This window comes from Diachasma alloeum, unplaced genomic scaffold, assembly GCF_001412515.2.
Source record: "Diachasma alloeum isolate Michigan unplaced genomic scaffold, Dall2.0 Dall_scaffold_00350, whole genome shotgun sequence".
In the NCBI taxonomy this organism is placed as follows: domain Eukaryota; kingdom Metazoa; phylum Arthropoda; class Insecta; order Hymenoptera; family Braconidae; genus Diachasma; species Diachasma alloeum.
Genome location: NW_021680489.1, coordinates 368,028 through 390,299, shown reverse-complemented (window position 1 = coordinate 390,299; position 22,272 = coordinate 368,028). Strand labels below are relative to the sequence as shown.

Below are 22,272 nucleotides of genomic sequence, written 5' to 3'. Positions count from 1 at the left end.
CAGTCAACCTTCAGTTAGTCGGTCTTTCTACTCAGTCATCAATATATCGACTCAACCTGATATCTTTAATGAATGGGTACATTTTCCCCGAAATATACAAGAATTGGAGCATGAACGTCGAGGGACATGATCGTTTACTTAACTGGAGGATTTATTACCTCTTTAATCACTTGGAACTTTTTGAACTGTCCTTCAGGGGTGGTGCATCCTATGAAACATTCCAGAGAAATATAATAATCTCTGGAACAATTCAAGAGTTTCCTAAATGATTCTGGAATTCTTCAGAGGATCCGATACCAGTTAGGACCATTCTAAAACTTGCTATAATTTTTAATAATTCTCTTGGTAATTGAATCCTCGAAAAGATCTCGAACCTGTTCGAGAAACATTTAGGAACCTGGCAAATCACGAGGATAGAGTGAAAAACTTCCATTCTGAAAAGTTTCGTGATTTTTTTCATAAATGGAGCGATTCCTAGAGAATTTATTAGCAATTTTGAACACTTCTGTAATATTCTAGGGGAATTCAATAATGTTTGGAAGACTGAAGAGTTCTCCAGGAAATTGTTGAATTTCTTCACCTGAGGCGCCACATGACGGAGAGGTGTCCAGTGAACGCCCCCATTTGCTATTTGGGGCACGTTCACACCTTTGATTTCTGCTACCTGCCACCTCGTGGCCTATTAATCGACCTCATTTGCTTTTCGACCATCCTATTGTATACATTGTGTTCTGCGAGTATATCGTTTCTCTCGAGTTCCGCGTATTAATTGCCCTGCGTTATTTAATGCTTTGAACTGCGTTAATTTTTATTGTGACCCGCGCTATTTGCTTTGACCATCTCGATAATTACGCTAAACTCAACACGTGTAGATATTGACTATTGTGATAATTAAACTGACTTTTGTGACCAATGTGCACGTGTTGGGATTTCTGGACCTTCTCGCGCTCCAGTAAACATCCATTCGCATCTCACTCATCGCTCGCAAATTCCACAAAAATCAGATCCGGCATTAAACATTTGGTCCTTCCAGCCGGATTTGCGGAATATTTTTTTGTTTTTTCGAGTTTTTCGCGAATTTTTCGGGAGTTAAATGGACAGAGTGTTCTCGGCCAGTGCTGCTCATCGCTCGATTCCACCGGAAGTTGAATTCGTCCGGCTCAAGGGTGCTCATCCAGTTCTCTCCACATCGCTTCAGAGATCTGCAATACCGGCCAGTTGGGAAATTCAAACTGGCCAGCGCTGTCTAAAGGGAAGTTTACATTGTTATTTCTCTTTTATTGATTCTTTTGATTTCTCGTGCCTGGAACCATGCGGACCTGCGTCGGCAATTCAATTTATTTTTTTGGATATTCGAAATTCTTCGGAATTATTTTCGAAATTTTATTATTTTTGAACCCTTCGTTTTTTTGGGATCATCCGACCTGCGCTTACAATTTCCGTGTTTTTTTAAAATTGCTCTTTCTAAAGGACTAAAACCGATTTTATCGGCTCTTTTGTTGTTTTGGCCTGCTCGTCTCTTGAAAGATTGGGATTCGCTTTCTCGGTTCCGACTTTTATTATTATCTTTGCTTGAGTCATTCGATTTTCCCGTTGAACATCGTTCTTTTTCGTTCGACCAACGTTGACTTCTTCCCGTTAACATGGCAGCTCTTGAAGCAACTATCACGCTTCAAATGACTCGAGCAGCATTTATCGAGGAAACTTGCAATGAAGCAAAGGGGGATAGTGCGAAGCAACTTGAACTTGCTGCGCTGGATTCCAAGTTAGCGCTGCTCGAAAAATATTGGGACAAACATGAGTCCACTCATGAGAAGCTCGTAACTAGTGGTTCGAAGATGGAGGGTTTACTGGAGCGCTCTTATTTTAAAAATCAGGTTTTTGACCAAGCTCTGACTGAATACGCGTCAGTTAAGACCGCGGTCACGCAACTGACGGAGAAAAAGGAGGCTCCGAACCTCAACCAGACCATGTGCGGAAATCAGACTGAGGGTCATTTGTCCAGCTCGACACGTAGGGCACTTCCAGAGATTGAACTGCCTAAGCTCTCTGGAGTTGATAGAGAGTGGAGGCCATGGCATGACTTATTTCACTCTCTGGTCGGGAATAGCCCTGACATTCCAGGAGTTGAGCGCATGCACTACGTTCATCTCTCTCTTTCTGGTGAACCACTTAAACTGATTTCGAATTTGCCCGTCTCGGAGGATTCCTTTTGGATAGCTTGGGGAATCCTTACCAATCGCTATGAGAACCAACGTTTGCTAGTTTCAGCTCATTTAGACCAGCTTCTGCATCCGCCTTCGATGTTGTCTCACAGCGCCACGGAGTTCAATTTGTTGACCAGATCAGTCTCTGAAGCATTCAGCGCACTCAAGGCTCTAGGACAACTTACTGATCAGTGGGGTCCAGTGGTTGTCCATGTCATTGTCCGTCGACTATCCAAGAAGCTTCATGAGGCGTGGGAGAACAAGATCGGGGCCTCATCTAAGTATTCTTCTCTTGAACAGCTCACCGAGTTTCTACAAGGTCGCTCCAGGGCGATGGAAACTTTGGAAGTTGGGTCTAGTTCTCTCAACTCGATCTCGACGAAATCTTCGCAGCCCGGCGTACAATCTCGTCCTGCGTCGAAGTCCAGCGGCAAGGTCAATGCAGTGACTTTCAATCGGCCAGCTTACCAGTGCGTAAACTACAGTTCACTCCAACTCAATCATAGGCTGAGACGGGCAGGTATCCCTGTTCATATTGCAAGAGGGAGCACTACATCGCCTCTTGCAGTCAGTTCAAGAATCTCTCGCCAGCTGGTCGAAAGGAAGTCGTGGATCGTCTCTATCTGTGCTTTAACTGTCTAGGGAAGCACAGCATCAGGGTATGTCAGACCACTCGTAAGTGCTTCCAATGCCAGGAAAGGCACCATACCCTGTTGCATTTAGATCGTTCCCGTCGTCCAGCTCAACGTGGTCTAGCATCTCAAATTCCTCCCAACGATTCAGGAGCGCAGCGCCAGAGTATCTCCGTTCCATTGACCATCGTACCTGTCGTGACTTATACTCACCCCGGTGACTCTACTCAGACTATGTCTTCAGCTCATCCTCAGGCCTGAAGCGGACCATCCCAAGCGTCGATTTCTTGTTCGGCTCACAGTTGTTCTGCGCAAACCTCTCGGTCTGGAGTCCTTCTCGCAATTTGTTTAGCTGTTCTCGTTAGCGATTTTTGCCCTCCGCATCAAGTTCGACTCTTGTTGGATTCAGGTTCCGAACTCTCGCTCATCTCAGATAAGCTAGTTCGGAAGATAAATTTAAAGAAAATTCTTAGTTCTATTCACATTACAGGAGTGAGAGAATCATCGTTTGGGACAACGTTCGGCGAAGTACATCTCACGCTACAATCGATCCACTCAGAAGAACGCATTAAAGTTACAGCTCACTCTCTTGATCGTCTCACCTCAACACTACCGTCCTTCTCAGCAGAGGGCCTTAAGTGGGATCATGTCGAGGGTTTAGAGCTTGCTGATCCTCATTTTTGAGTCTCTGCACCAATTGACCTTCTCGTCGGTGCTGATGTTTTTGGCCAGGTCATTAAGCCCAACGTGATTAGAAGAGGGGTTCAGGCTCCAGTCGCTCAACTCACCAACTTTGGTTGGATTGTTTTCGGACCAGCGAGACCTGATTGCTCTTCTCATCATCTCAGCGTATCGAACGACGAGCGCAACAACCTTCTCACTAAGATTTGGGTTCAGGAGGAAATTTCTGAACGCATTGACGCAAATCTCTCAAAGGAAGAATTGGCGTGTGAACGGCACTTCCGTCAGACTCACTCAAGGGATAGCTCAGGTCGATATGTCATTCGTTCTCCCTCCTCAGCTCTAGTTTCGTCATTAGAGAATTCTTATCATCCAGCGCTAGCTTGTCTCTATCGGGTGCACGGTAGAATCTCAAAAGCTCCGCGCTTTCTCCAGCTCTACTCTGACTTTCTCAAGGAATATGCAGATCTCGACTATATGAGATCAGTAACTCGCTCAACTCATCGCTCTTCGTCTTCGGTTCAGGCGGAAACCGCTTGTCGTTCTGACGAAATGACCTTAGCACATGAAGCGCAAGCTTCAGGAGGGTTGAGGGTCTCTGAAGGGCTTCAGGTAGGGCCATCTGATGCTCACAGGAGTTACTATTTACCTCATCATGGTGTAGTCAGAGAGAGCCGTGAAACGACGAAACTGAGAGTAGTGTTCAACGGATCAGCGAAGACCAGCTCAGGGAACTCACTCAACGACATTCTCCATACAGGAGCCAAGTTGCAGAGTGGCATTTCGAACGTGCTGCTCTGATCAAGACAGCACAAGGTCATCTTTATGACGGACATCACGAAGATGTTCCGCCAGATCAGAGTTCACGAGGATGAATGGCCCCTGCAGCAGATTTTATGGACCAACTCAAGTGGAGAAATAGTCACGTATCAACTGACAACAGTCACATATGGCATAAGATCAGCTCCGTTTCTCGCAAATCGTGTTCTTCTTCAGCTGGCTGAGGATGGAAGATATCGGTTCCCTTTGGCCGTCTCGCCCATCGTGAGAGGAAGATACGTCGACGACATCTGTGGAGGTGCAGACACGCATGACCAACTCGTTAGGACCGCTCAAGAAGTTCGTGATCTCTGTGTTGCTGGAGGAACACCTCTGGCAAAATGGCATAGTAATAGTCCAGCGCTACTCCAGTGGCTCGCTCCTGATAGTGCCTCCAATGTCCAGCGAGTTTATGAGGATTCGGACACCCGGATTCTTGGTTTATCGTGGCAGCCCAGCTCGGATAACTTCGTCTACTCAAGACGGACCAGCGATGAATCGAAAGTCTCTAAGAGGAACATTCTCTCAGAGATCGCTCCGATCTATGACCCGCTCGGAGTTCTATCTCTTGTCGTGATCGGAGGAAAACTGCTCATGCAGGGGACTTGGAGTCGTAAGCTCGGCTGGGATAAGGAAGCCCCAGGACAAGTAGCTCAGCGTTGGAAAATGTTCCGTAGTGATCTTGGTCTGCTTTCGAAGCTATCTGTACCAAGATGGCTAGGCCTGCTCGAGAATTCGTCGATTGAAATCGATGGATTCTCAGATGCTTCTGTTCTCGCGATGTCAGCCGTCGTCTATCTCTTCAATGGTAATTAAGAGTCTCGTATTACATTGGCCTGCTCAAAAACGAAAGGAGCTCCTCTCAAACGGCTGACGATCCCAAGGCTAGAGCTCACAGCTGCGGTTATTCTTGCCAAACTCGTAAGGTACGTCAAAGAACAGCTCGATCTCTCAAACGCTCCGACGTTCTTGTGAACCGACTCATCAGTTACGCTTACGTGGATCCACTCACACCCGTCCAGATGGAAGGAATTCGTAAGAAATCATGTCCAGCTCATACAAGAGATCTCGCAAGCTCAATGGAAACTCGTTCCTGACAAGGAAAACCCAGCTGATTGCGCATCTCATGGGCTAACCACAGCTCAGCTCTCTTCACATGAACTCTGGTGGCACGGACTACCATGGCTCATGAAAAGCTCATCGTCTTGGCCATCTCTAGAGCTCGCTTCAGTGGTATCAGCAGATCTTCAAGAGAAACCTGGTGTCATTCTCAACATGAAGGTCCAGCGCCCAGATATCTGGGATTTACTTCATCGCTATTCTTCATTCAGCAAACTGCTTCGCGTCATTGCTCGTCTCCGAAGAATTCCTGGATCATCGTTAGCAACAGCTCTGAACCCTGGTGACATCGAGCAAGCCCGACTACTCTGGATCAAGCCCACTCAGTCTGCGCACTTCTCAGCTGAGCTTACGACCTTGTCCAGAGGACAACATCTTAGCTCATCTCACCCACTCACAGCGTTTCTGACAGCGTTTCTGGATCACCGGGGCGTTCTACGCGTTGGAGGACGCCCAAAATTTGCTCAGCTCAACTGCGAAAATAAGCATCAGATCATCGTATCTTGGGATTCTCAGTTCGCTCAACTCATCATTCGAGGTGCTCATCTCAGAACTCTACATGGAGGAACGCAGCTCACTTTTGGCCAGCTCAGACGATCTTACCGGATTCTCGGAGGAAGAGCACCAGTAAGATCGTTCATTCTCAAGTGCGTTCCTTGCTCTAGACAACGAGGGATCAAAGCTCAACAGCTCATGGGTCAACTCCCAGTTTCACGTCTCACACCTGGCTGCCCGTTTCTCAACACTGGCGTTGATTACGCCGGACGAGTGGGAAGGGCGTGGTCATAAGTCGTACAAGGGATGGCTTGCTATATTCATCTGCATGAAAGCGTCCGTTCATCTCGAGGTCGTCTCAGACTATTGAAGCTGAAGGATTCATCTCAGCATATCGTCGTTTCGTTGCTCGTGGGGGTCTCTGCAGGAACTTTTTCTCGGATTGTAGGACAAATTTTCTGGGAGCCGACAAAGAATTAAAGAAGCTCTTCTCAATAGCGTCTCAGGGATCTGATCAACTCGCTCATCTCTTGCTCAACAATGGAACCAAGTGGTCTTTTAACTCTCCAGATGCTCTACACTTCGGAGGTAAATGGGAAGCCGCGGTGAAGTCGGTGAAGTTCCATCTCAAGCGGATGATCGGCGATGCTCTGCTCACATTCAAGGAACTCCAGAACATTTCCTGATTGGTCAGGCGTTGACAGCATTGCCTGAGCCTTCTGGACGACTTGAGCATCGCTTGTCTCTCTCGTTGGCAGCTTATCCAGCAGAAGGTTCAATGCTGTTGGAAAGGGTGATGCACTAGCTATCTGTAACATCTCCAGTCCATCTCCAAGTGGCACCACCCAACGCACAACGTGAAGGTTGGCTCTATAGTCCTTCCCACCGACGAGAGGTTTCCACCAACGAAGTGGCCTCTCGCTCGAGTCATCGGTCTCCATCCTGGTAGAGATGGATTCACCAGGATGGTAACCATCAAGACGTCCAGTTCTACTCTACAACGGCCTATCTCGAAGCTCGCTCTACTGCCAGTCTCGACCAGCGATACATAAGATCGTCTTGACCAGCGACACCTAAGATCATCTCGACCAGCGATAACTAAGATCATCTGACGTGATGACAGCTCTACATCATCGAGTTCATCGTAGTCCATGTTCGGATTGAGTCATGGTGAGGATTTATGACCCTCGCTGTGGCAACTAGTTCGGAGTGGACGTGAGTCTGCCAACGTCTGATGGAATTTACGCCTCCTACGTTCTCGGCTGTACTCACACCTGACCGTCACTGGTGAACTACGATGGTGATATTGGTCTTCGAGAAACTATTGTCCTAAGCATTATAAATCATTTTTTTGTTACAAACCTACTCGATAGTGTCAGCTGTCACTGACGGCGGGGGAGAATATTCGGTTTTTCACCGACTTATTTTTTCCACACACACGCAAAGACGTACTCACGCACAGTCGCTCTGATCGCATGCTTGCATGGCTTCGCACAACTGCCGTGCGCAATCGCCTCAAATGATCAGTGGCCTCTCACCTCTAGCACCTGAGGCGCCACATGATGGACAGGTGTCCAGTGAACGCCCCCATTTGCTATTTGGGGCACGTTCACACCTTTGATTTCTGCTATCTGCCACCTCGTGGCCTACGGATCGACCTCATTTGCTTTTCGGTCATCGTATTGTATACATTGTGTTCTGCGAATATATTTTTTCTCTCGAGTTCCGCGTATTAATTGCCCTCCGTTATTTAATGTTTTGAACTGCGTTAATTTTTATTGTGACCCGCGTTATTTGTTTTAACCATGTCGATAATTACGCTAAACTCAACACGTGTAAATATTGACTATTTATTGTGATAATTAAACGGACTTTTGTGACCAACGTGCACGTGTTGTGATTTCTGAACCTTCTCGCGCGCCCGTAACAATCCATTCACATCTCACTCATCGCTCGTAAATTCCGCAAAAATCAGATCCGGCATCGAATAAATGTAGAATCATTAGAATAACATAAAATGTCAAAATATGACAACCAACGTAGTCATAAGATGGAAAATGTCATAATATGTCAAATGATGTCATAAGATGACATATTCTGTCATGCCCCATTAGTCATTATTTGTCAGATTATGACATATTTTTCGACCAATATCCAAGGTTAAAAATCCCGGAAAATTGTCAAAATTATGTTATTAATATAGTTTGTACTTTTTCGGGAGAAATATGACGGAAAATGACAAAATTCAGCAAATTATGAAAGAAAACGTACTAATTTAAAATATTCTGTAAAAAAGTGTACTTATATGACAGAATTTGTCGAAATTGAATTTCAGTTAATGTCAGAAAATGTCAAAAGTACCATAAACTAATGAATTATGACAAATACCTACAAAATGTGATAATTAATTACAAAAATGGACATTTCAGAAAACTCCCAGAACAGTTATAATATTATGACAAATTATGGCAGATTCTGTAAAAATGTTAAATTTTTTGAATTATTGATGATATGAGGTGATTTTTTTTCATTCAAACTACAATTTTCCTCCGTTATAAAGCATCCAGAGTAAGATCGAGTGATTATTTTTCTTCTGAGTTATGGGTATTTAAAAAAAAAGTCATGAGTGTCCGTTTTACTCCACCGTCCCTCATTATCAAAAAATTAAGGGTGATTTTAAAACCGATTGACTATTTCGCTGCTGAATTTTCAATGGAATTTATAGTTATCTGAGAAAATTCAATTTTCCTGGAGTAATTGGATGCATAGACTGTACAGACTGTACAGACTGTACACATGTGGCTATCGTTCCACCAAGGCCTGAGATCGAATATGCTTACGTGAACTGTAGTATGCTCAGTGTACGCTCAGTGTACTAGGTTGTAGAGAGAGGGGTGGATTGCAGGTGGAAACGGGTTATTGGGCGGTCAAAACTACAAAAAAAAGAAAGAGGTCGATATTGTCTTTACTTGTTTCACTATTGAAATTTTCCAAAATAAATAATTTACATACTTTACATCATGGTTTTACAAACAAAAGAAAATCGACTAAAAACCCACAGATAAAAAAAATCCGGGGAAAATCGACATCTCAAAAAAAAAACACAAAAACCACCAGTAAATTATTTAACAGCCGTTTCATCAGATCGAAGGCCACCACACATGGCTGAAGGCCAACGTGAGGGAAGCCACCATGAGTGGGGAACCGACGCCATGCTCAGTGGCTCGGATAAAACAAGAAAACCAAGAAAAATTCACGTTTGGGAGTTTCTTGGTGACGCGACCCTTCTTCTTCACCATTGTGAACTCCTCGAGACAGCAAAAGTACTTCAAAGTGCACACAAAATAATCCAAAAAGGCACTGTTAATCCTAAGTAACACACAGTATGTCACACGCGACTAGTATTGACGCGGGTCGACGCCAGTGTTACCAGATCGTGACATTACCCCATTTAAAATTGTACAAGTTTTGGCTATAAATCGCCAAAATCTGGCAACCCTGGTCGACGCGGAACTCATTTCGGGGGTCCGTGTCGTGCGGAACAGTCGACGAGCGCGAATTCCGGCCAATCGAGACAAGCTCTGATTGGAGGAGCCATTTTTCCATCAGTGGTGTGAACCTTCAGGGATCGGCCGAATAAAATCGGGAAAAGCGAGGTCGCGAACACAAAATATATCTAAACGAATTTTTAATCCTCGAATTCTTTAACTCAACCAATTATAAATTATTACCTGACTAAAGCGAATGGGTGGACGTTCGAAAAATGACGGAAGGTTTTTGGCGCCTCCCACGGATCGGTTCTCCGGGATTCACGTAACTCGCTGGAGACGAGGGTTGCGCTCGCTTGAATGACCTCCCACCAAAACTCAAAAGGTAGCCAATTAATCCCCGAAAAATCTACTAAAATTTGGTGCGCCGGTATTTCAACCGGGCCTACTCGATTATCCGCAAGATTAACAAAAGGGGGAATCCCATAAGACTACCGGATGACTCCTAAATGTTGGTCCTTCTTCGCGAAAATATTATGGGCCCTCAAAAATGCGTAAATAGGCAGATTTTGAAAACGACCAACAAAAATTAAGTTATAATCCTAAAAAATGGAAATTCAAAACTCGACCTTTATCACGCCAAAGCAGGAAAATCTAAATTAATTCGACATAACCACAATCGGGGACATTTCTCTCACCGAAGGATACTTTGGAAAAATGTAGGAAAAATACGTTCTCAATTTCAATTCAAGTATCAATTCGTGATTTCACCTATGTATCACAAAAAGTTTGATTCTGCGTATCGATTAGAATATTTAAAAAAAGGGGCGATTGAAATATCAATTGTGACAACGCCCGAAGTATTGAAGGCAAGCATTATCGAACCACGCATTTTACCAGCAATTCTCGCTCCACCATCAATAACGCTTTCACCTCGATATCAGAACCCCGTTGAGTGACGGACGTGCACCCAGACAACCAACTTCACATCACAGCGGGACCTCAGTCAAATCTCACGCAATGTTGTCCAGTTTCCCCACAACCCCTCACCACTTCCGCCATGTTCGAAATTTCAACTGAAAGTCACCCTCTCATTGGCCAACTTTAAACCCTTATAATTTAATCAATTCACCCCCTAGAATGTTTTACTATTTTTCCCCGCATACAATCCACCCCGAGAATTGACCCATAACCCCGTCGTGACCTCCCATGAGACACCCTGTACACTCATTTATCAAACATAAGCTCGAAGGCCAAAATAACTATACTATTAGAAATTAATTACGAACCATCGTCCAATTCAAAGGTCGATCACTTGACACAAACAAGAGAAAGAGACACATAATTGACAGCTACGATATTGTTAACTTATTATTTCACTATACTGGTTTTAGTAGGTGGTGCAGTCACTGAATTATGAATAAATAATAGTTCACTACAAAGAGGCAATTTGTTGAGTAGCCGTAATGGGAAATTTTACAGCCCATCAGCCGGTTCGTCGAACAAATACACTTAATGTTTATTACGTGGGATTTAGCACTACGTAGGTATGCGTAATTGTGCTGGCATTTATCCCGATACTCGGATCATCAGTAAGCGCCGGGCAGAGGGATTAAAACTGATTCCAAAATCAGGTACTAGATGATCGCGAGGAGTTCGCCCCTTTGTACGTTCTTTATTGAAGTTAGGGCGAGACTGACAATAAATTCGGAAAAACGTATGAGCCCGCGTTCGGTCAATGCTCGAGTGTATTGAACGAAACGCTGATTGCGCTTGTTTCTTTTAACGAAACTTCGAATGTGTGTCGTCACACTCCATGGATGAATCCGTGTTTGGGATTGATAAATCAACTGTTGAATTTACTTGATTGTCCGAAATAATTCATCAAAGAAAATATATGAATTTAAAAATCGAAAATTCCCAAACACAACACACTCAACTTCTGATTGGCCATACGTAGGCCACAGCATTGCACTTCATTGATTTCTTCTACAAATCTTTCCAGATACTTATCCACATCATATGGTTTGGTGGTTCCTGAATGAATGGCGACTGGGAAAGGTTTGTAAAATTCCTATCTGAATAAATCAAGTACAGAATCGGCCAAAACTGTTTAAAACTCGAGTGGAATAATCGGAGTCCATCACCATTTATTACCAAGTGTATAGTCTTATCAGTATACAAAAGAGGACTTACCATTGTTTTTAATAGTTCAATTAAACCAAAATCAACAAATTCACTACCATCTACCTCGTTAGTGATGAATATAATACTTTGCTTTGGTCGTTTTTAGAAAGCTTTTGGTACATTTCTGCAACTGGGGCCATAATCAACGCAATATCAGAAGTAGCTGCGTGATTAACGTCACGGCGATTCTCGAATTGCTAAGCGCCCATTCGCGCAATTGATCAATTACACTATATTGTTTATTAAAATCATCCTCGATTATTTCAAGGTCGTCTTCATCATCAGAGGATGAGTTGTCAATCTCTCTATCAGAGGAAGATAATTCAGAATTCTCACCAATGTTTCTCTATGCAGAATCTGATTCAGACGCGTTGAATGAGAGATTTTATCAACTCGATGGATATCAACATTCTGACCTGAATCAGATGGAGAATCAACAGCATCCATTTGACACTCCTACTTATCACCTATGGGTCCTGAATCATTCACAAGATGATCAATGACCCCATCTCCTGCACTGTCAGAATCTCGCCGAAGTAGTTTTCCGAGCAAATCACTGACACAATCAAACTACTCATTATCATTTGCATTCTCGACTTCAACCCTTTTTTTAGATTTTTTGCCTTGACAATGCTGGACACGCGAATGTCCAAGGACAGTCGCTCTTTTAACTTTTTCACTCATTTTTTCATTGAAATTACAAAGGATAAAACTTCTTCATTAAGATCAGGAGAGCATGTGAATGTTCTGATACTCGCACCAAGAGGAATGTATCGTCTTCTTCGTTGTGAGACATCTACCGCCATTGGCGAGATGGTTGCATGAGCGAAAGATTCAAATTTTTCAAATAAATAAGAGTGTATAGGGAGTGTGAGGTCCGTCACAAAATACATATTATTCAATTTTTCTTTCAAATTAGAATCAACCAGAAACTACTAGATGTTTGCTCCCTTTGAATATTTTTTTCACGGACACACGTAATTATTTTTCCAGGGTTCAAAAGTGCAGCTGCACAAAATGAATCATCTAGATTGCACGTTTTTTACGTAAATTTCCGGGGAAACTCATAATATGAGAAAGTAAAGTTCCAATGATAAGCCGCTGTGACATCCGCCGAAAAATGCATGAATTCATTTTTCTCTCAATTTTCGACATCGTCGGAAAAATTAATTTCATTCATTTTTTTTTTGTTTAAATGAAATATTTTGAATTATCGAAATAAGATAAAACTTTATTTTCGTTCGCAAGGAACAAATGTCTGTTGACTTAGGCCCAAGAGCTAGCTGCAGATAATAAATAATCGACAAACATTTCCAAAACCGAATTTTCCTGAAAAATAAGGTCGTAAAATAAATAGACATGAGTCAGGCCTCGCTGTGCCGAATGCACTTCAAGTACCCGCCTCATTCTATCTCTCTCTCAAAGGTCCCAGGCGTCTACGTGACGATCCTGTCGGGACTTACTCTATATAGAAAAAACTCTGAGACTTTCCTTTTTTTTATATCTGCGTTGGGCCTGTTTCCTCCCCCGAGATCGGATAACAACAGTAAAACCCAAAAATGCGATAGAACACATTTTTGTGTTCACTTTTACGAGGAAGTAATAAATAACTCGTTTATTTTCAAAAGTATTAAAAATATTTCTAAATAATTTAATTATTTTTCTTTGTTTGAAATCAGGAAATTAAATGAATCTGAGTGATATAAAAATCACTTCGATAATGTAATCCAAACGTCTCTTATTATCAAATCAATTTCAGAGAATATTATTTCAATTAAACTATTCATTTCAGTCAATCTAAATATTTCAGTTTGCATTTATTCAACTCCTTGAATTTTTTGTGTTCACCTTTTGAAAACTTTAAAACAAATAACTTGATCAATTATTAAAATATCTATTCAATTATGAATATTCGAATCAATAAAATTCTGATAGCAATTTTGAATCAGGTTTAAGAAATCTTTTACTTTGACATATTTTGTAATTGTGAGGCGATGCTCACAATTGAATCTTTAAGAAATTATTTATATTATTATTTAAATCCATTCTTTATTTAATTATTTAGAGATAAACTCCAATTTTATTTTCATGAATATTTTTCAACTAATGTTTCAAATGAAAAATTTATCATTTCATTAAACTATAATTTTCTTTTGCGACATACTTTCATTTAAGAAATTTATTAAAATAATAATTTTTAAATAAATAAGAATGTGGAAGGAAAAATAGTATTTCCTGAAACAATCTTATTGGTCGTTGGGGATAGACAAGTCCGCCTACACCTCAACATCCTCATGTGGAAGGGACGGAGTTTACCCCTGTAATATTGGGACCGGAATCCTCGGAGTGGGAAATTCTCGGCCAAGGTCAGATGCCATTGGTCCCGAATTTTCCCTACTTGCATTTTGAGGGCACACCCTCAAGACAAGTACTTGCATCGTAGTTTTCAAGTAGAGTATTCCGTTTAGAGTTGTCTAGTTGANACTTGCATTTTGAGGGCACACCCTCAAGACAAGTAACAAAACTACTTGCATCGTAGTTTTCAAGTAGAGTATTCCGTTTAGAGTTGTCTAGTTGACACGTTTCAAGGTTTCTATTGCCATGAAACCAAGGGTGAAGTTAAAACCCTTTTACATTGATTTTTACTGAGTCTTTCATGACTAATTCTATTGTGAAGTCTTTTGACTTATTTTTTTTCAATTTATTTTTCAATTGAGTCTCTTATGACTCATTTATTATAAAGTCTTTCATGACTTAATTTTATTTCAAGTGTTTGAATTTAAATTCAAATTTTCTACTTTTAATCAGTGCGGCACTAGTTTAGTGACAACTTAATTGGATTAATTTAACTTCGTGTTATCTTCGAAACGTAAGTTTTTGAACCATTTGTTTTTGTACCCCAAATTCATTTTTTTATTGTTTTAAATATAGACTTGTAAAAGTCATTTTTAATTAAATCTTGAGTTCAATAATTTCATTCAATTAAGTTTGTCTCTCCAAATTAAATTCCCATGAGTTATATTGAATTAGAATTTGCTCCGTTTCATTTACTTCCCTAGGAGTCTGATTATGTCGGTGATCATTTAAATTTAAAATCCTAAATTTCCTTGGATTTCGATCACCCCTGACATAACACCGCCAAACACTTTTCAGGTGTTCATCTCTGGTGATATTTTGTATATTTTATTACTTGTAGGTGACTGTATGTCGCTGACTAAGCGTCGAAAGGTTATTAGGACCCACCAAAATAAACGATAAAATTTTCCGATGAACATGAAACTTTCTACCGCGCCTACGCCCTATGCACCCACCCGGCGGATAAGGGAGGTAGGTAGGAAAATCCAACGATCAGGGGACACATGTGTGTATCCTCATCTGCAATTTGAACTGATAAATAAAGCCGAAATAATACCTTCGACTTTGAACAATGCTTCTTAACAATCATCTTTCATTCAAGCTGATAATTAATCAAATTGAGGATCATTTTGAAATCCTCAATTCAAAGAATCTGGAATTAAGGAAGTATCAATCAGTAAATAAAATTCAATCTGGAATAAGTTGAAATTCCCAATTCGTTTAATTATACGGGATTAAATAATATCAACTAGAAAAAATTGAAATGATTGGTCATCAAGGTTCTCCATTTGGAGAGTTTTGTATAATTAAAATAATAATTAATATATTAATAAATTCAATCGCTTGAAGCAATATTTTGGGAAAAACAGAGACGACGATCAAAAATAAATATTAACAATAAGAAATAGTTTGTTATATCCGGCGAAAGATTTAGCGCCGAATGGACATGTTTTAATTGTCACATTAAAATCAAAGCTAAAATTATTAGATTTTATAATTATTGTATGATGCAAAGTTTTATACTTTTACCTTCTTCTAAAATACAAAGAAAAAGGGTTTGATTTAGGGATAGGGCTTGAGTTGAGACTAATTACCAATCAAGAAATTTGGAGTTGTAAAGGGAATCAAATTAGAATTTAAATATATTTTGAATAACTATTCGGTTTACAAAAACATGAGCGTGATTTTACAGAAATCTATGTAGTTAAAATTCCTACCCCTGGAATGATCTGAAGGATTCGAATTTGGGTTTGCAAATTTTGTTACTCACAATTCGGTCTGTTTTTTATATATTAATCGACGTGTTTGTAGATCCCTGGGTAAATCCGTAATTTCCTCACCAGCAATTAGTCGTGCTAGAGGCTGTTATGGATACTTTCACGGAAACACTTTCTTCTACTCGTTGATATTTTAAAAAAATTTGAAAGTTGAATTTTAAGAGTTTAAGAGTTTGTTTGAGACTGTCCACAACGCGTCAGTGAACGAATCCCTGATTTGTAAGAAAAGTCACCACTCTCGATTAAAGAAATTTTATTCCCGGATAATTTCAATTGTTCATAACTTACTATTAATTCAGTACTATCCCGCGTAATCGAAGGAAGGATTGAAAAACCGGACTGATTAAATGAATTATTCCACCAGAATTGTTACCGTTCAGTCGCTGCTTCAAGACTGCTTAATTTTGATTTTTCTCACATTTTTATATGAATTTTGAGATCACTTGTCACATGGGCTCCAACCAGTCCATTTTTAATTGGTGGAAAATGTATAACTTTTTCCACTCTTTTGGTTTTTATGGGGAAGTAGTTCATTTGGTTTTTGGGGTTTCAATTCATCGGTTTTCAATCGTCCTTTCGCGTGCGAATCTTAGTGTTGGATAATTGGGGCATGCTGAGTGGGCAATTTCATCACTTTTGAACTCGATTCCAATGTCTTTGGAATTTTAAATCGAGTTCAAGTGATGAAATGCACTCAATTTAATTTACAATTGTTGGTTTGGTTCTTAATGATTTTACATAAAATTATTCTAGCCTTAAAGTTTCTAGTACAAATTTTTGGACATTACAGCCCCGCTCAAAATTGTTTTCAATTCGACTTGTATGTGCCCCTTCCTCTCGATGCACATCGACACCCAAGGACATCCCCCCATTCGAACCCCCCTCGACGTTATGCCCCCCTCGACGTTATGCCCCCCTCGACGTTATGCCCCCCAGATGCTCAAAATCGCCCAAGAAAAGGCCACGAAATTACTGAATCAAGGAATTATTGAACCCTCGCAGAGTGATTGGTGCAGTTGGCCCGTACTCCAGCGACGCCCTGACAATGATTATCGAATGTGTATCGACTATCGCCCCCTTAACTCAGTAACAAAACACCTCGCCCTCCCCATGCAAAATTGAGAAGATCTCTTAGATTGTGCCCATGGTGCCACATACATCTTCAAAATTGACATCAGCCAGGCTTTTCATAATATCCCCCTCGACGACGAAAGTAAAGAGAAGACAGCTTTCGCCATCCCTGGACTACCTCCGGACTTTTTCAGTACAAACGAATACCCTTCGAACTCAAAAACGGACCCGCAACGTTTCAAATGTTGACCGACATGATCATCCCCACCCAGTGGTCGAATAACGTGAGAAAATACACAGACGATTTTCTGATCTTCACGAAAACGCTAGACGAGTACAAGTGGTTCATTTCCCAATTAATTACTCGTTTACAGGATAATAATATCACAATCAACGCAGATAAGTGCGATTTTTTATGCGATAAATTAGAGTTTCTTGGATATTTGTTGACCCCCGAAGGACTTGAAGCTGATCTCGACCAAGTAGCCCCCATCACTAATTACCCACCCCCTCGAAATATTAAGAAACTCCAACGCTTCCTTGGAACGGTTGGTTGGTACTCTCGATTTCTCCCCTCCCTAGCAGAAGACAAAGCCCCCCTCCTCGGACTGTTGAAAAAGGACAAGACTTGGGAGTAGACAGAAGACCACAAAATTGCCTTCGAGAGATTGAAAAGATTCCTAGTCTCTACCCTTGTTTTAGCCCGCCCCGATTTCGAAAAACCCTTTACGATACAGACAGACGCTAGTGACATTGCGATCGGAGCCGTACTAACTCAAGAATCTAAGTTTGGATCCGACCACGAACAGAAAAATTCCTCCCTAGGTGCAGATCGTCCCATTTATTTCGCGAGTAGAGTCCTCACCCCCCCTGAAAGAAATTACACAGTAACCAAACGAGAATGTTTGGCAGTACTGTGAGCTACCCGAAAATTCCGTCCTTACATTGAAGAAAGTCAATATAGAGTCATCACAGACCACGTTAGTTTGAAGTGGATGTTGAATTTAAAAAATCCCGCTGGTCGAGTCGCTCGATGGGCCCTCGAACTTCAGTCATATGGCCCCATTATTATCCATAGAAAAGGATTCCTCCATGTCGTCCCTGATGCCCTCTGCGCGTTTGCCCAACTACCCTTGCTGCCCTCAAAATCATCAAATCATCCCCCGATCGGTGGTATCAGAAGAAGAAATTAGATGTGATCCAAAACCTCTCGAAATACCCCGACTGGACCGTAGAAGACGACACCCTGTATTACCTTAGACCTTGCCCCCAAATTGACCACACTCTCCTTGATTTGAATCGTTCGAAAACAGTTCTACCCCCGGGACTCCGACGCCCAGTCATCGCCGATGCCCACGAGAGCCCCTATGCCGTCCATGGAGGAAAAGACAAAACCTACCATCGAGTTTCCCTGTATTTCTATTGGCCTGGAATCTATCGAGACGTAGCTAAATTTGTTTGTTCTTGTCCCCAGTGTTAGAAATATAAATCCGTCCAAACTTCCCCTCGAGGATTAATGCGCGAAAGAGTTTTAATCGAACCCTGGTCTACCGTAGCCGGTGACATCATGGGCCGCTTCCCCTTCAGTGGTAAACAAAATCGTTATCTGTTGGTTCTGGAAGATGTCTTCACCCGATATGTCGAACTCAGACCCTTTCGAAAAGCCAATGCCAAGAATATCTGGAAGGCATTACACGAATTGGTGATTCTTCGCTGGGGGAAACCTTATTATTTCCTTAGTGATCACGGTACAGAGTTCATTGGAAAGGATCTCACCAAGCCCCTCGCCCAACTAAAAATTTCCCACATCACCACCCCTCCATATCACCTCCAATCGAACCCTGTAGAAAGAAGAAATCGAGACCTCAAGTCCATGATCGCGATTTACGCTGGAGAAAACCATCGTGACTGGGATCAACACTTCCCCGAATTCGCGTTTGCCCTGAACACTTCTCTCCATTCTTCCCTAGGAGTTTCCCCCGCCTTTCTAAATGTGGGACGCATCCCCTCGCCTACTGGTGCCCTCGTAGCCCCTTTTAGTGGTGAACCCCCCACTGAACCCACCCCCACTGAACCCTGGAAGACAAGACTAGAGAGAATGACCCACATGTATGATCTGGCACGAAAGGTTATGGGCGCAGCTTTTGCTGGCCAAGCCGAATATTATGATAAAAATCGATCTAACAAAGTTTTCTCTGTGGGAGAATTAGTTCTGAGAAAATACCGTCCCCTTTCTCAAGCAGCCACCCATTTTACCGCGAAGTTAGCCCCCAAATTTGATGGACCCTATTTGATTGTAAATGCGATTTCCCCCGTAATGTATGATTTAGAAGACCCCAATGGAATTCGCGTCAACAAAATCCATATCACCGACCTTAGACCCTGTTACACTCGATCACCCCTAGGTACTGGAGACGATGCCGACTGGGAGGAGAAGCCAGATCGGGAGAGGACACTAAAGAGTCCCGATGGGAGAGATGCTCCCGCCAAACCCACCTCGAGCAGCGATATACATGGAGACGCAGACGATGCTGATGAGAGGATGGAAGAAGATCGAGTGGAAGAAGCAGTTCCCTCTGATGACCCTTCCAGAGAGGCCTCAGAGGCATCCCAGACGACACCGCCATTCCAGGAGATCCCCAGCCAACTCCCAGAGGACATGGTAGACCCCGCAGACGTCCCACTGCCCCCCTCACTGACCCTCGAGACCTCAAACCTATCGCCACCCGACTGCGACGAAGAAATCGCTAGTCCCCCCCCCTCAACCCCTTCATCAAGTTCACCGCTCAAGCGCCTGTTGATGCCCCCCTCGATTATCCCCCAATAAACCCCCAGATCCTCGGCAGAGCTCGCCAATCCCTCAAAACCCCTGCTCCATTACTCTGTTCCAAGCCCCTCAAAGATCCTCGCACGAGAACGTATATTCCCCCGCCCCTCGCTCCCCTCCTACAGTCAACAGGTCTCCTAATAACACGCCCATCACCTAAAGGTCCGCCATTGATCCCCCAGACCCTTCGAATCGCCGGCAGAGCCCTTAAGCGCCCTCAGATCCCACTCCCACTGACCCCCAATCCCCCCAGAATTCGTATAATCCTCAGACCCTCTTTAATAGCCCTCGCTGCCATTACTGGCTCCAAAACTCAAACTCCTACCAGTTCCAAACTTTCTGCATCTGCTCAGCCATCCCCCGTCGAGACCCAAAAGAAGTCCTCATCTCCCCTAACGTCGAATCCTCCCCCCTTGACGAATCAAGTGCCCCCCACAACCACGAAAATACCTCCCCTCATGTCTATTCAAATCCCAGAAGCCCCTGTAAACGTTTCCCCCTAATTCCCCCTTGCTCTACACTGGTTACAGGAAGTGTAACGACGATCACCAGGCCAAAGACTGTCACGGCAAAGCCCGATGCTGTTTTTTTTGTGGAAAGTGGAAGGTTGACGTTCTTTCCTGCCCTAGCTGCCGTAATCTCTCCTAGATCTGATCCCTAGACTCGATCCCTAGTTTCAACCCCTGTGACACCCTCCCTAGCCCAAGAAATCACCCCCTCGATCTTCCCAAAGACATTTATATTAGTTTTTCTTTTATTGTTACCCAAAGAAGGGCCAGTGAGATATAATTTTTGTTTGATTTTGTTCTCTGTTTATATTTCACATTATTACATTATTATTACATTCATGCCATTACGTAGAACTGGAGTTGAGAGTATCGTGACGACAGAGCCGTTGAGCCAACGAAAATTATTGAGAGTTCGTTAACATAAGATGATGATTATTGACAAGGGAAAATGTAGGGAGATAATTAGAAATAAATAAATGTTCCTAATAGTGTCGAGCCTTCATTCCAGCCTCCCTTCTCCTGGAGCAGTCGCTTGAAAAATAATTAGAGGTAAAAGGTTCAATCGCTCAACATAGGGTTGTGAAAACCCTATGTGTTCTCTACCCCCGGGACAGCTGTGACGAGGCACACTTATTTATTTTTATTATTTTTATGTCATATTTTTCCCCAAACACACTCAGCCCCCTAAAATGTAACTTCCGCCACCGTTGGATTCCCTTCCCCCGGATTTTTTCCCTCGTCGCCCCTCTGCCCTCGCCGACGGAATAAACCACGAACAGCCACCGCAGGAAGCCATCAGTTCCGGCTCACTCAACTCGACCGCAGAGGCCAGTGCTTTTTGAAAACGCCCCAGATACCAGCCCCAGAAATCTACCGCCCTTGAGATGCCCCATTGACACATCCTGGGACAATGACGGAGGACACAGTGAGATCGTCCTGATTGGTCATGATCTCTCACGAAGATGCCCCGAAAGAAGGAGCGAAGGAATACGACAACTGGCGAATCCTCGCGAAAGACGAAGGAGAGAAAGGAAAAGAGGAGAAAGACTCACTCATGCAACAGCTGCCCGGTGAATTGCCACGTGCGCTACGAAATCGAAATAGTGAACGGAGAAAAATACATCGAAAGTTAATTCATCGTGATGCTGGCGGAAAAGAGGATTTTTGGTGGTCCATACGAGCTCATCCCAGCTCTAGATCTTGTGCCCTGGATTCTGAGAGGTGGAACGAAGGCCCTGTCATTTGGAGGATTTATTTGGACGTGCGGAGTGCATTTAGACGTCGACGTGAGTACGAGTTATTCCCCTCATTTCCCCCTTGCCTCCGAGTATCATCCTAGTCTATCCCCCCAACGGTACGCCACACTTATTTTTTCCATTTCTCCCCTTTGATTTATTTTCATTCAATATTAATTCGGGATCTCATAACTCCCCTAGACACGACTAGATTCTCCCCCTTTCGTTTAAACCCTAGAATCGCCCCAGTTGATGTGTACAAAAGTTGCCTGGCCTCCCCCACTTCCCTAGTTCTCAATTAAAAGCCTATTTACCGTCTTTGGACGATCTTATGGAAAAATTTAAAGAGAATATATTTTGGTATACTAATCTAACCCTCATTTGCCCTTTTTCTTTAGTTACCCTACTCCTTATTTCAGGAATTAGATTTAATTAAATTAAGGAACAGGTCACAAGCTATATGTGGTTCCCCACACTCACGTGCATGGGCTCTTTCCCCTTCTCTTCGGGAAATTTTTTTTTTTTAGGGGCGCGAGTGGTGATTATTTATTGTTATTAAATAATTCCAATTACTTATTAACAATTTTTAGTTTAATAATTTTGTTTTTGTATTTAAAATGCTTCGTGCTATATGTATATGCATCTGCGTGTATACATATATAAATATTTTATATATTTTAAAATTTTAAATTATTATTATTATTATTATATTTTTTTTAGAGGAGAAGGTTGCGGAGGCAGCTGATAGATTATCGGGCTTTCCTCTTGGCGACCAGTAGGAGGGGAGATCTCGCTTTTTTTTTCATATTTCCCCCAAGATAGTAATAGTTATTATGTCGTCAGGTTTTTTTCTCATTGTATCGTATGGT

The 22,272-nt window shown here is 42.5% G+C and overlaps 1 protein-coding gene across 1 annotated transcript; it reads left to right on the top strand.

Annotated features, from left to right (window-relative positions):
• Positions 1-4,345: 4,345 nt before the first annotated feature.
• LOC107040962 lies at positions 4,346-6,247 on the top strand. The gene is made up of 3 exons (XM_015261300.1): positions 4,346-5,147; positions 5,193-5,265; positions 5,362-6,247. The coding sequence occupies exons 1-3, from the start codon at positions 4,346-4,348 to the stop codon at positions 6,245-6,247; spliced, it is 1,761 nt and encodes a 586-aa protein (XP_015116786.1).
• Positions 6,248-22,272: the final 16,025 nt, after the last annotated feature.

What these genes read in the sequence shown, in the direction of transcription:
- LOC107040962 (XM_015261300.1), top strand. Translation starts at nt 4,346, where the DNA reads ATGACGGACATCACGAAGATGTTCCGCCAGATCAGAGTTCACGAGGAT. An exon ending in CGTCGTCTATCTCTTCAATG is followed by an intron (nt 5,148 to 5,192) that starts GTAATTAAGAGT and finishes CAAAAACGAAAG; the next exon opens with GAGCTCCTCTCAAACGGCTG. An exon ending in ATTCTTGCCAAACTCGTAAG is followed by an intron (nt 5,266 to 5,361) that starts GTACGTCAAAGA and finishes ACACCCGTCCAG; the next exon opens with ATGGAAGGAATTCGTAAGAA.